This window comes from Eulemur rufifrons, chromosome 28 (genome assembly GCF_041146395.1).
Source record: "Eulemur rufifrons isolate Redbay chromosome 28, OSU_ERuf_1, whole genome shotgun sequence".
NCBI lineage: Eukaryota > Metazoa > Chordata > Mammalia > Primates > Lemuridae > Eulemur > Eulemur rufifrons.
Genome location: NC_091010.1, coordinates 2,356,752 through 2,370,685, shown reverse-complemented (window position 1 = coordinate 2,370,685; position 13,934 = coordinate 2,356,752). Strand labels below are relative to the sequence as shown.

Sequence of the window (13,934 nt, the reverse complement as noted above, 5' to 3'; positions counted from 1 at the left end):
GACATATAGTTTTAGAGCGAAGGGGGGAGGCCAAAGTCTGAAGGAGAAAATGGCCTCCTCACCTAACGTCCTTCCCTTATTTATTTCCAAGGACATGTGCAAAAGGTCAGGGCTGTTTGCTAATTTCTTTAACAACTTCCCTACAGGTCACTTCACACACAGCAAACAGGCAGGTTCGGGCAGGTGTCTTCGCCTGACCCTTCATTCACCTGCTCATGTTCTTTCCATCCATCCATCCTTTCTTTAGGCCCAGCCCCCACAGGAGTCCTCTACCCCTTTGTGATAACACCATTCTAAATTGCGGTTACCCGAGTCATCTGACCCTTTCCTCAATGTGCTGTCAGTGTTGTTGCATTATCTGCATCTTTGCATTGTGGAGTATTGTTCTTTCCAAGATGCAGTGAGCCTCCAGGGCCAGCACCAGGTGTTCTTGCCAAGATGCTGACTCACAGGAGGGCGGCCCATTATCAATAAACTCTCCACATCAAGTCTTAATTCCACCATGCCTGGTCCAGGATCTATCACTTGCATTTTATCTGGTCGTATAGGTGTTTTGATGGCATGTCCATTTTCTCCACTGAGACACTGAATCCAGCAATCTCATTCCTCTTTGTAACCACCGCAGCTTTGGTTTTAAGCCTGGGGCAGAACACCCATTAATTGGTTGTGAAATTCTTCAGTGGATTTGGGCAAAATGTTTTCATATATGAGGTTGCAATTAGAATATAAAATAGAGTATATTGTAGTGAGAGTATTCTTTCCAGAAAATGTTTTGGGATATCTATTTTCTTAATTGTTTGTACAATAGATATACACATTTTTTTTCTTCTGCCTTTAATGCTTTTACTCTAGATAGCAACATGGGCTCCTTCTCCTATATTCTTCAGGTTTTCCTCAAATGTAACCTCAATGAGAATTTCCTTGACCACACACTGTATGCCTCTTCCTTGAATTCTCTAGCTTTCTTTCTGAGGTTTTTCTCTAAGAATTTACCATAATCGCCCATAATAAGTATTTTACTTTTTCCCTCCTGTCTTCCCCAAGTAGAATAAAACCTCTATGAGGGTATGTGGTTTTCTTTTGCTTACTGCTGTAAACCCCATGCCAAGAATAGTCCCTGCTACATAGTAAGTGCTGAAAGGTGGTTGTATTCAGGATGTGCACATTTATGTTTTTATTGTCATACAAACAAAAGTGCATTGCTTAGAGTGGATTAAGTCTAAAAAAGCAGAAAAAAAAAAAACTGTCTAGAGAAACTCTCATAATCTGTCCAAGACCTATATAAGTGTTCATATCAATAAGAAAAAGGATAAAATAGTACAAAATTGATTAGAAAATATAAAACACATCATGGGTAGAAATGGTAAGTGTTGTTTCTGAAACTCAATGTTTCAAGTTGATATACGTATATTATTCAGTTTTGAATACATTTGTAAATATATGTATAATTATGTATATTATCTATAAATACCACATATCCACATATATATTCCCACACAAATCCACTAAGTCCACTTCCTCATTCTTTAGTTATTTGCTGAAATGTCAGTTTCTCAGCAAGACCTTCCTTGACTACCTTTTAAAATTGAATCACCTCTCTATAATTTCCTACCTAGTTTTCTTTCTTTAAATAGCACTGGCCAATCTCACCTACTATATATTTTTATTTTTTATATTGCTCAGATTCCGTTCCTGTCCTCTCCCTTCCCTCCTCTAGGATATAAGCACCGTTAGGGCAAGGGTGCTGTCATTCACTACTGTTTCCCAGCACCTGCAAGAGTCCCTGATGAATGGTAGGCACTTAGCACAATTTGTAAATGAACTTAGGTATTTGTGGGTGTGTTGAGTCTTAAAGTATAACAAATTATTTCCTACAGGGTGTTAAGCATTTTCATGTCTGTGTTGTAGTGTTTTTAAAAAAAAAGTTTAAAAATATGTTTAAAACACTCTATAAAGAAATTCTTACATGCAGAAGACATGAGCAAAATTTATTTTTATTATAATAGTGAAATTATTTTACTATATTTCACTACTTATAGTAATGGAAAATTGGAAACATTTAAAATGTTCAACAATTGAGAACATTATTGTAGTTTTATAAACTAGAATATTACACATCAGTTAAAATAACCAACTGGAGCTATATAGATCAACATGGATAAATCCCAAAACCATAGAATAGCGAGTTTCAGAAGAGCATACGTTACCATTGATATAAAAACCAGCAAACCAAAAATACACATTTACAGATACAAACATAGGAAGTAAAAATGTGAATAAGTAGAGAGGATCAGCAAACACCGAGCTGAGAGTGGCTGTCCACAGTGGGAGAACTGTTGGCCAGGGGATGATTTTACAAGGATATATGTGGACATTGAGTTTTGTAATCTTTTACTTGTTAACAGGGGAATAAGTGGTCATGTTATTCTCTGTTCTTTCCTGTTCACGTGAAATCCTGTATTTAAAAAATTACCAAGCGTCCTATACCCTAAGAGGGTTGGCTCTCAGTGCATGTCCCCTGCCCCCACTGCTTTCTGGGAACGGAAGCCCTGGGGGCCTCTGGGATGGCAGTTCTCCAGCCCTGGGTGCCGCCAGGAGAGGCAGAATACCCTTGGGGTAACAGTGTCACCCACTACCACTGGCTGCTCTCAGTCTCTGTTCAGGGGAAGTTTTGACCAACCTTAAGCGTCCCTAAGGACAACTCTAGAATGAAACAGACAGGCAGGCAGCAAAAGCTGACAGTCGTGTGACAAACAGGTGAAATGCGAAAGTCACAGTTTTGCAAGGATTGCCCCCAAAGTATGACAAGAGGCTGAGGACAGACTTTGATGCCAAGGGAATGATGAGATACAGGCACTAAGTGTTGCAACCTCTGAAAGGATGTCTATAATTAGGAAGTGGATATTTTGTCAAAGAATTACTTAGACATATTTTGCTTTCTACATACAAATTTGCTGATATTAAAAAGCTGCTCATTGGGCTCTTGTCAATGGACAAATGATGAAATAGGATTCGTATGTGAGGGCAAGTAGGCAATCGGAGATACAATGGGAAAATGAAGCTGCTGTTTATATTTTTAGGTAGACGTAGTTGGCAGCTACGAGATCAGTCTGGGAAGTCTGTGTATCCTGTCCAGAACACCCAAAAAAATATTAGTTTTCATGGATTCTCTGAAAAAACTTGAGAATTTGGCTGTTGAGTATATGTGACAGGTTGTCTCTTTAAAATCTGTCTGTATCCTATGAACAACTCGGCTACAGCAGATCTGCATTAATTACCTCATTGGAATTGCTCAATTTCCCTCATTTTGATCAAAGCAATTTTGACTATGAAATCTTTAGTTTCCTTAACACACAGTCATCATTTGGATGTCAGCTGAGCAAACTGGCTGTGTAACAACATTTAAGCATCTGGAAATCATATAGATAGATAGATAGATAGATATACTCTTTCTATGTGATGTGCAACATCAATTTCATTACTGTAGTCAGTAAATTTATTTTAGTCTGAAGGGCCTTTACAATTTAACCTGTTTTGTCATTTGTTTCAAAGTAAGAAATAAATAATGAACCACACATTCTGGTAATTTTTAGCCATTGTTTTCTTCTTGATATATTTATATAATGGTCATCTTCCGTGTGATTTTAAGGCTTACATGGATTGGTGTCTTTCTAAACATACTTAATCTCATTATGTTACTGTCTGCTGAGTGGAGGTTCTTTTGGGTTCTTGGTGATCATTGGAAAAAAAGAATTTTAGGAGGTACCACACAAGCCAAGGCAAGCAGCTTTTACTGCAAGACTGAAAGTGAAAATACACCCTTTTGAGAGAGAGGGCGCTGCACCAGGAGAATGTGGTTTTTGGTCTTACGAAGTCCTACTAATTGGGGGGAGGAATATTCAAGGCTAAGGGGTTGGTGTTTACTAATAATTTGGGTAGTAATTCCTAGAATTGGGTTCCTTCCCATTTTCATACTTTATATAGTTGTTTCAGAACTTTCATGGTGATTTCAAGGGCAGAGAAATTTTAAAACCACAATGCAAATGATATTGTAATTAGCCAAAGTTCATGTAAGGTGACCTAGATAGCTGACAAGCTGGCTGAAGCTGGTTCTGGTTTCTGGTTATCAACCCCCCTTAGTTAGACTTAAACACCTGCAACCACTTTGCAAGCCCCTGCACCTGCTCTCAGCCTTGTCTCCTACTCTAACAATCATATAATATGTAGAGATGTTTCTGGTGACTTCCCCTTTAGAAATGCACAGTTTTCACCTGTTGGGCATATGACTGTGTACCTGACATGAGTGATTTGGTAATCTCAATTTGGAATCTGTGAGGGGAAAATCCAAGCCAAGTTTCAGATTGTTTAGTAACAATTTTATATGACAGTTTATAGGTATTTTATGGTTTAGATCATATTGTCATTATCGTTAAGGATAGTTGTAGAACTTTCAGCTAAGGAATATGAACTTTTTTGACAGTATAGTGTATTATATTAATTATGTTTTTTAGAATTTTCTGTATCTATAATATTTTGACATTTTAAAAAACTTACTGGCCCCAGAGAGACTGCCCCGCCCAAGACTAGACAATTCCTACGATAGCAAAGTGCTCCGCCTAGAGCACATCTTTGATTTGCAAACTGACAGTCCCAACCCCAGTCACCTCCTTATCTCACTCTCACACATCAAGCCAGTATTTATCCTACCCTAAATCATCCCAAGGTCAGGTATCAGACAACTAGAGACCAACCCCAAAGCCTGCTGGAATTATTTACACTAGCCAATCCTAAACTGTTTGTGTACCCTGCCTTGTCTTTTCCCTGGATACCCCAATAAAGGGCATGGCCTAGGCCTTCCCCTCAGTCCTGCTTCTGCCTCCTGACTGACACTAGTGGCTTGCTGTAGCCCTGTGTGGCACATGGTGACCACTCTCTGGGACCTGTGAGCGTAATAAATGTCTTCCTACCAAGCCTTGTTCTCATTTTCTCCTGTGGCTACACCAACTTTCCCACACAGTGTCCGACATTTACATTCTTAGAACACAGAGAAAATTTTGAATCTAAGGCAATTCACTTGTTTTATCTTTTCAGAGATTTGTGGATTACATAGATGGTGAAACTTATTTTTAATGAGAGTATCTTCATAGTTTAAGTATTTCACTAGGAAATGAATCTCAAGGTAGGAAAAAAAAATCAGAACACTCTTGAATCAAAATATTGGTTCTTTCACAAGGGAAAGTTTTAATCCAAACAATTTACATAAACTATTCTAAAAACATTTCATGCTTGAAGCAGTTGAATTGAATTCATTTGTAAATGGCTACATGCTCTATGAGGGTGGGTCCCAAGCCATGTCTCAAACTTTACAGATAAGGCAAGATCTGATCACCTGTTGAATCTCCTGGATAAAATTCTTATTTAGAAAAATATGAACAGGTTTTTCCTGTTATTTGGGTGTATTCTTTGCTACATAAGTTTCCAGTTCTGGACATAGTTTTGGGTGACACCATGCATTATAAGACAATCTAATTTCACCAACACTGCTTTTCTTTCATGGGGGCAGATTGTTATATTTGAGTAAGTCCTTTTTAGAAATCAGATTAAACAATTCTCATTCTAAATGTTTTCAGACTTCTGATGGCCACTCACACTGCATAACTATAATTGTGAAAGAAGGGACTATCCAGTTTCTCAAAAAAGTTTTTTTTATTGCTTATTTCCTGTTTCAGTCCAAAGTGCCCAAAACCTAATGGCTTAAAAAAATTATTTATTTATTACTTCTGTGTGTAGACTGGGTGGTTCTTCCGCTACACTTGGCATTGGCTGGAGTCTCCAATCGGGCCAGCTATGTTCGGCCAGCAGAGAGGCTGGGCTGGAGAGGCTAAGAAGGCTTCACTCATATGCCTAGTACCATGGGGTCCACCACAGGTGGCTTGACTTTCTTCGTGACATGTCCACAGACTAGTCCCACTTTTTGCATGATGGTTAGCTTCAAGAAGGAAAGTGGAAGCTGCCACACTTCCGAAAGGGTATGCCTAGAACCTCTGCCATACCCTACTAGGCCAAAGCAAGTCACAGGCCAGCCCAGATTCAAGGATGGGAAAGAGAATCTCCCTGCTGTGAGCAGAGTGGCAGGAGGGAAGGAGTTGATAGTGCTCCTCTGGCCGTCACGCTAACCAAAGAACCATACTTGTAAATCACAGTCAAAGTATGAGATGGTACAAGGCTTTGGGAAATAGAGGATTCAGGGAACAGCGAGCTTTCGAAAGCAGGAGTGTTGAGGGACTGGCTTTCTTTCAGCTGTAAAAGTGTGGTCACTGGGCTGAGCCAACTTGCTAACTTTCCAAAGCATGGTCAGCGTGAAAGCTGTTGTTGACTGCCTTTCAGAAATGTGTCACTGTCACAGATTGGGTGGCCTTCATAAGCATATATGCTGATAAGGGATCAATTAATTTCTATCAATGTTTGATCAGTTGTCTCATTAATTTTGGTGTGACCAATTCATGGCTTGCAACTATGCCCAAGAAACAGTCTCAGGTTTGAATCTGGAGAATAGGAACATCATTGAATTATTGAATAGGAATATTCTCATCAGCTAGAACATTTTTTTAAGTATTCTCAAAAGTATAGGCTTTATTCTTTTTAACAGATTTGCCTTGTCAGTTATTTGAATGTCCCCAGAGAGTACTAATTTCTATTTAATTTTTGATTGAGAAGCCTGAAGAATTTAGAAAGTTTATTTCTTTATTTCACACAGGCTGAAATAAAGAACGACCTTAAAGGCCTATCTATAGATAGATGTTACCATAAGCCTCTATCAAGATGGCTTGCTCACAACAGAGCTGAGTAGAATGAGATATTGGTAACAATATCTTCCCATAGAGTATTCAGAAGTTATAACATGTAAGTACAGAGTATACCTTAGTTAATCACTAAATATCTTCATATTAGGTGTTCATCAGTGCTTAACATAAGACAAATCAGAATGAGGAATCATGCTTAAGAAGCTGAACATCAGTGAAAATAATCTGTATTAGGAAGGGGAGGCAAGATGCTGGCAGGGTTTAGGTTGGAGTAGCATTTGCAAATTATAGGAAATGCAGGCAATGAAATAATTTTATAGGTTACTAGTAATGTAGCTGGTGTAATTGGTATAAGTTTTTTGTTTCTGGGTTATGTAAGTTAAATATGACATAAAGATGGTATCTTATGGGATAATAATATAATTATAAGATGATATAGCAAAAACTGGCCATTCACTTGAAGGAAAATAAAGGAATACTGTGGGGAGGAATCAATTAATAATTTGATTTAATTTAGACAATGTTTATTTCATATATTTACTGCTTCATTCCATCAGGAAACATCTTATTTTGATGTTATAACAATTCAGCAAGTAAAAAACACATTTCTTTGGGAAAAAATACTTCTAAACTTAGGCTTTTAACATATAAATATAATACACAAAATAAATATACTGAACAAAAACCACCCACCCAAATGAAGCTGTCTGCTTCATTTCTGAAACACATAACATTTATCAAAGTGTATCTCTACATTGGTTGTGATGTTTGCAGCTCTAAGTAACAGAAAAACTTATTTTGTGAAGTGCCAAAGAGTAAGTACCTTATGCTCTGTAGGCCACATGGTATCTGCCACAGCTACTCAACCATGCAGGGGTAGTACAAAGATAGCCACAGGCAAAACATAAACAAATGGTTTTTGTTTGTGTTAGTGTTCTCAAAACTTTATTTATGGACACTGAAATGTGAATATCATATAATTTTCATGTGTCACAAAATATTCTTTGATTTTTTTTCATGCATTTAGAAATATAAAACCATTCTTAGCTTGCAGGCTACATAAATGGGCAGTGGGCCAGATCTGTCTGACAGCTATAGTTTGCCAACCCCTGACTTCACCTCCTCAGGACCTGCCCCTGAATCACTTACAGGAAAATGACCTACCAAACCAAATCAAGGCATTAGCAGCAATATGGTGGGGCATGAATTTGGGTAGCCAACTTTTTTTTTCCCAGCACAATTCAGGAAATACAAATAATAATAATGATGTCTAACATGTAACTCTTCTTGTGTCTCGGACACTATTCTAAGTGCTTTAAAAATATTAATTCATTTGGACCTCAAAGCAATCCTAAGGAGTTGTTACTATCACTACTCTTACAGAAAAAGAACTGAGGTCCAGAGAGGTACAGTGGCATGCCTCATGCTGGAATCTGGACCTGGGCAGCAGGAGTCCAGAGTCCACACCCTCAATTGACTATGCCATGTTGCCTCTACTGGGAAGGACAAGGTAGTGAAGAACATTTAGGACTCCCAGACAAAATATAAACGCAGATAGCTCTGCACCCTGCTAAAACATCAACAGTATAATAAATAGTATTTCTTACATAGCACTATTCTATTTCATTGTGTAGACTGTAATAAATATTACTGTTTTCAGCTGCTTGAAAAACAGCTCAGGCTTTTGCTATAAATAAAGGCAAAATTTGGCTGACCACAAGACAGTTGAAAATTTTACAAAAACATTTTAGCTTCTTTTTGAAGTGCTAGTTTAGTAACAATGTCTACATCCCATTTACAAATAGGATAAAAAGATACATTATAATTTAAAAATATTACACTTACAATATATTAACAAGAGTCACTACTGAAACTTAATGTGAGACATCTTCATACACATAATAGTTGTTGAACTAAGGTTATATATTTCCCTATGTACAATTATGGATGGGTTCCACATACAGGCCAAACACGCACAAGATATGTTTTGTAGCATGCTCACAAAGTCCTGCATACTAAAGGACTTGGCATGTGTGTTTAATGCTGTTGCCTGATTTTTTAATTTCTTTGTGCTTTTTAAAAGCTTCATATATGTAGACATTTAAAGGTTTCCTTTAAAGACAAAAAAAAAAACCTTAAAATCAGATCTGCAACAGGACTTCTAGTATAATTGTTTCTCTTGTTCAAATTCTTTGAATTTTTGTTAAAAATCTTTCAAATATTTAAAGTATCTATCCAAGTACCATTGATCTGACAGTCAATGAAATATCAGTTCTTGATAAAGGCTTCTACATCTGTCACGATCTTTGTAGCAATCCCTGTTGAATTCTCTGATATAAGAGCCCCACCTGTGTAAGAGATTTTTGAATACTCAGGATCCTCAAAGGAGTTTCTCACTCATGTGACGTTTTGCATGTCTAGTGCTGGCTGCCCTGACAGAAAACTTCTTGACATTTATTTCACTTACAGGATTTCTCTGTGTGATTTCTATGTTATAAAACAAAATATGACTTTTAACAGAAAGGTTCCTCTCATGTTTTACAAGTTGTATGATTTCTGCCACCTATGCCGTCTGACATTTAGTAAAGTCTACCACATGGTAAAAATTTCTCCCTAATAAGTTTACAGAATTTTTATGTATTTGTTGATATACTGTAAGGAAAGATTGTGGCTAAAGATTTTACCATTTTGATGATATCTCTAGGAATTCACACCTCAATATCATTATGAATGAACCTTATGAACATCACTCCCTATTGATATTCATAAGGTTGCCCTCATGTGAATCATCTTATTATTCTGAAGGATGAATTCAGACAGAAGGATTTCTCAACTCATACTACTTGTCAGCTTTTCCCTTCTTTGTGTGTATCTTCTGATGTGCAGTGAGTTGTGACTTCTGGATAAAGGTTTCCCCACATTCCTTACACTCATAGGGTTTCTCCCCTGTATGTTTTCTCTGATGTATGATAAAATGTGACTTCTGAGAAAAGGACTTCCCACATTCCTTGCATTCATAGGGTTTCTCTCCTGTGTGGGTCCTTTGATGTAATCTGAGGACTGAATTCACAGAGAAAGATTTACCACATTCTGTACATTCATAGGGCTTCTCCCCTGTGTGTTTTCTCTGATGTTTAGTGAGGTCTGATTTATAGTAAAAGTTTTTCCCACATTTATTACATTCAAAGGGTTTCTCCCCTGTGTGAGTTCGCTGATGTACTGTGAGGGCTGACTTCTGGTAGAAGCATTTTCTACATTCCTTACATTCATAGGGTTTCTCTCCTGTGTGAGTTCTCTGATGGGTTTTGAGATGTGAATTTCTAGAAAATAATTTCCCACATTCCTTACATTTATAGGGCTTCTCCCCTGTGTGTGTTCTCTGATGCACTGTGAGGTGTGACTTCTGGGAAAAGGCTTTCCCACATTCCTTACACTCAAAGGGTTTCTCCCCTGTGTGTGTTTTCTGATGTACCATGAGGTAAGCCTTCACGTAGAAGAACTTCCCACATTCAGTGCATTCAAAAGGTTTCTCTCCCGTGTGTGTTTTCTGATGTTCAACGAGATGTGGCTTCTGGTAGAAGGATTTCTCACACTGATTACATTCATAGGGTTTCTCCCCTGCATGGGTTCTCAGATGTCTACTAAGAGATGACAGGTGGTAGAAAATTTTTTTACATTCTTTACACTCATAGGTTTTCTCTCTGGTATGAGTTTTCTGATGGGTTGTGAGTTCTTCATTTTTAGAGAAAGATTTCTCACATTTATCACAGTCATAGGATTTGTTCTTTGAATGACTATGCTGATGTACTATGAGGGCAGTCTTCTGGCAGAAGAACTTTCCACATTCCTTACATTCATAGGCTTTCTCTCCGGTATGAGTTTTCTGATGTTTTTTGAGTTTTCCATTCCTAGATAAAAAGTTCCAAATTCATTAATGTATGAGAATTTTAAGGCGTCTTTTCCCTGCTGTGTATATTTTCCAAGTAACTCTGAGGGCTGATTTTTAGAGATGTTCCCATATTCATTAGATCCACAGGGCTTCTCTACTGTGTGCATTCTCTGACATACACTGTAGTTTACATCTGATAGAATGAACCTTACCTGCATTATATTGACAGGGTCTCTCAACTGCCTGTGTTCTATTTTGTGTACTAAAGCCTTCCTCATTACATAATTCAGAAAAGTCAAAAGATTACTTCAAAGTTTGAATTTCCTAATCCTGAATAAGGCTCTATGAAAAATGGCATTCCCATCTGGATTATATTCTTTGGGATTCACTCCAGTGTTAGTTTTCTCACATTAGTATTAACTAGTGCTCTCCCATTTCCAGTAATCACTACAGGATTCTGTTTTTACAAAGCTTCTATCTTAAACATTAATTCTTGAACTTGCCTTGAATTTCCAGCTTGGCTTTCCTGGTTTCTTGCTCCTAGGTCATGAATATTCCATAGGTCTTCTACAAAGGAATCCAAAATTTAATACTTAATAAATCTTAACACATTATTATGATCATAGGGTTGATTCTAGCTTCAGGCCAATCTCTCAAAATGAAAGAACTCTCAAATGCAAATTTCCTCTCTCCTATTGTTTTAGAAAAAAACTATAAAAAACACTATAGCAGACAGGGGAAGGAACCTGGTTATAAACCCAGGTAGTTTGACACTTTAACAAAGTTTTTAAAAAACTTAGAGGAGAAAGTTCAGATAAAAAACAAAAAATAGGAAGCAGAGAACAAAATATATTCAAAGTGTTGCTGAAAGGGAATGCAGGAGTCATAGAGAATGCTGTGGGTCCCTTAAGAACAATGAACAGGAAGTAGGATAAGAAAAAGCTGTGTTCATTGGAAATATCAGGGAAAAGATTAAATTGGATAAAGGAGCTAAAGTATAGGCCTTATCCCCTCAAACCTAGATTACTGTGTTAGGATTCTTAGTAGTTAGCAAACTATAAGCTTCTACTTTGTTTCCTCTTTATCCATCTACAACAATCTCGTCGACACTAAAGTGATTTTCTCAGAACATCAGTTTCCTCCCACTTAGGGGAATAGTTCTATAGCTTGGGCTTTCACTCTCCATCTAGTTGGCTTAATTGTCACTCGGACAGGAAGGCCCAGGAACACATACATCCAAAAGAAAGGATTTTTTAAAAAGCAGAGGGTAAGCCTTCTATCCAAAGATGAATTCCCAGTTGCATCATCAGAGATTTTCAATCCTGAACTTAGACTGGGCACCAAATCCTGCACTTCCAAAGCAGCGTTACTCACGGCCCAGCACTAGGAGTTCTGCTTTCATATCTGGCCTCCTATATCTCTACTTCCAATTTACTACATGATCTTTAAAGATTAGATTATTTAACATCATTCTAGAACCTTCACTGACTTCCGTATTTATTCATCTTTAAATGCATGGAAGCAAGTGAAAGACTATAAGCAGAGGCTTGGGGTTAGAATTTCATGGCATTTGTGGGTCACACATAAGAGAAGTCATTTGATGGGGACTTGTGTAACTTCAATACAGACTAAATAAGATCCTATGTATGGAAAATATTTAAGAGGATGGTAAAATGGAGATTAACATGTGTTTGGGGGCTATAAGGAGAAATAAGAGGTGGTAGGCAAGAAAGGGCCAGACTAGTTCTTGACAGAAAATTAATTTAAATGTGTATTGAACTAGTGAGTGAGTGTAAGTTTACCATGACAGGCTAGTGGCAATATAAGTTTGCCAGATTATATAAGTACTATGAGACTTTAAGAATTTGTTTCTGAAACTGGGTGCAGTGGCTCACACGTGTAATCCTAGCACTCTGGGAGGCCAAGTCAGGGAGGATTACCTGAGCTCAGGAGTTCGAGACCAGCCTGAGCAAGACAAGACTCTGTCTCTACCAAAAATAGAAAAAATTAGCCTGGTATGGCAGTACGTGCCTGTAGTCCCAGCTACTTGGGAGGCTGAGGCAGGAGGATTGTTTGAGCCCAGGTGTTTGAGATTGCTGTGAGCTATCATGACACTGCTGCACTCTCCCCGGGGTGACAGAGTGAGACTCTGCCTCAAAAAAAAAAAAAAAAAAAAACCAAAAGAATTTGTTTTTGATTCTAAGAAGGAAGAAAGCAGACTCAGTGGAACTATTTTATAAGAATGTAAAATATGGGACCAGAATACAAATACAACAAGGATGCTGGAGAGGTCGATCTTAGGACTTCTTAGCGTAAAAACCAATCCTTAATAATGGATGAACCCTTGCAGGAGTTACCATGAAGAGTATAAAGCAAAAGATAGAGAGTGTCTGTCTCTTGTTAATAAAAATTCACTTCAACAAATATCTAGTGAGCAAGTAATATGTACCAAGCATTGTTCCTGATCCTGGCAACACATCAGAGCACAAGTCAGAAAATACAAGAAAAACAATGAAGGAAGCAGGATGAGATTATCTTAGTGTTATAACACACCAAATAAGGTGCAGGAGATTTTAGGAAGGATAATCAGCATTTTGTGTGAAAGATAAACACAAGATAGAAGGAAGTATCAATTCTGAAATGATATACTAATAACTGATGAGTGGCATAATGATTTATAATCTGCATTCAGAGTTTACAGAAAGAATAGGAAGTTAAAACTGGTGCCAAAAATAATTGAGGCACTTTGTTGTTAGTAAAAGAAGAGAGGTGTCATTTGAAAAAAAATTGTAAGTCAGATTTATAAACACTAAGGTTATAGTTGTATACTCCAATGGCAGAGAGTAACTGGGAATTCTACAGAAAAAGACGAAATGAAAGTCTCAGACAAGGTTATGTAGAGATTAGAGTTTGTATGTAGGTAAGAAAAGTAAATCAATTTTTTGAAAGTCAAGCAAAGAAGAGAATTTAAGTGGAGAGATTGGAGGTGTGATTTAGGTTTCTGACATGCGTACATCAAGTGTCCTCAATCATTTCCAGAACGATATTTAAGAAAGTCCTGAAAAACATTTCAAAAGGCAAGAGGCACCAACCACCTCACCAGTAACACAGAGTATTTCTTCTAGCTCACCAGGGAGGCTCCGACGTGGAAATTCTACTTCCAATATCCATGGCTCTTTTCCTTGCTTCAACTTGAAAACTCCATTTGGCTTATTCACATGATAACCTATTAATGCAAAAGA

The 13,934-nt window shown here is 37.6% G+C and overlaps 1 protein-coding gene across 2 annotated transcripts in view; it reads right to left on the bottom strand.

Annotated features, from left to right (window-relative positions):
- Nucleotides 1–9,602: 9,602 nt before the first annotated feature.
- Nucleotides 9,603–13,934, bottom strand: part of ZNF25 (zinc finger protein 25) — a 35,967-nt gene continuing 31,635 nt past the window's right edge. The window contains exons 4-6 of one of the 2 annotated variants that reach the window (XM_069460910.1): nt 13,823–13,918; nt 11,196–11,259; nt 9,603–10,711 (exon numbers count right to left, since the gene is read on the bottom strand). In XM_069460910.1, coding sequence (XP_069317011.1) covers nt 9,643–10,711; nt 11,196–11,259; nt 13,823–13,918 — 1,229 coding nt within the window. In that variant the 3' untranslated portion in view covers nt 9,603–9,642. The remainder of the gene's footprint in view (nt 10,712–11,195; nt 11,260–13,822; nt 13,919–13,934) is intronic. The other variant, XM_069460911.1, reaches the window with a different exon arrangement.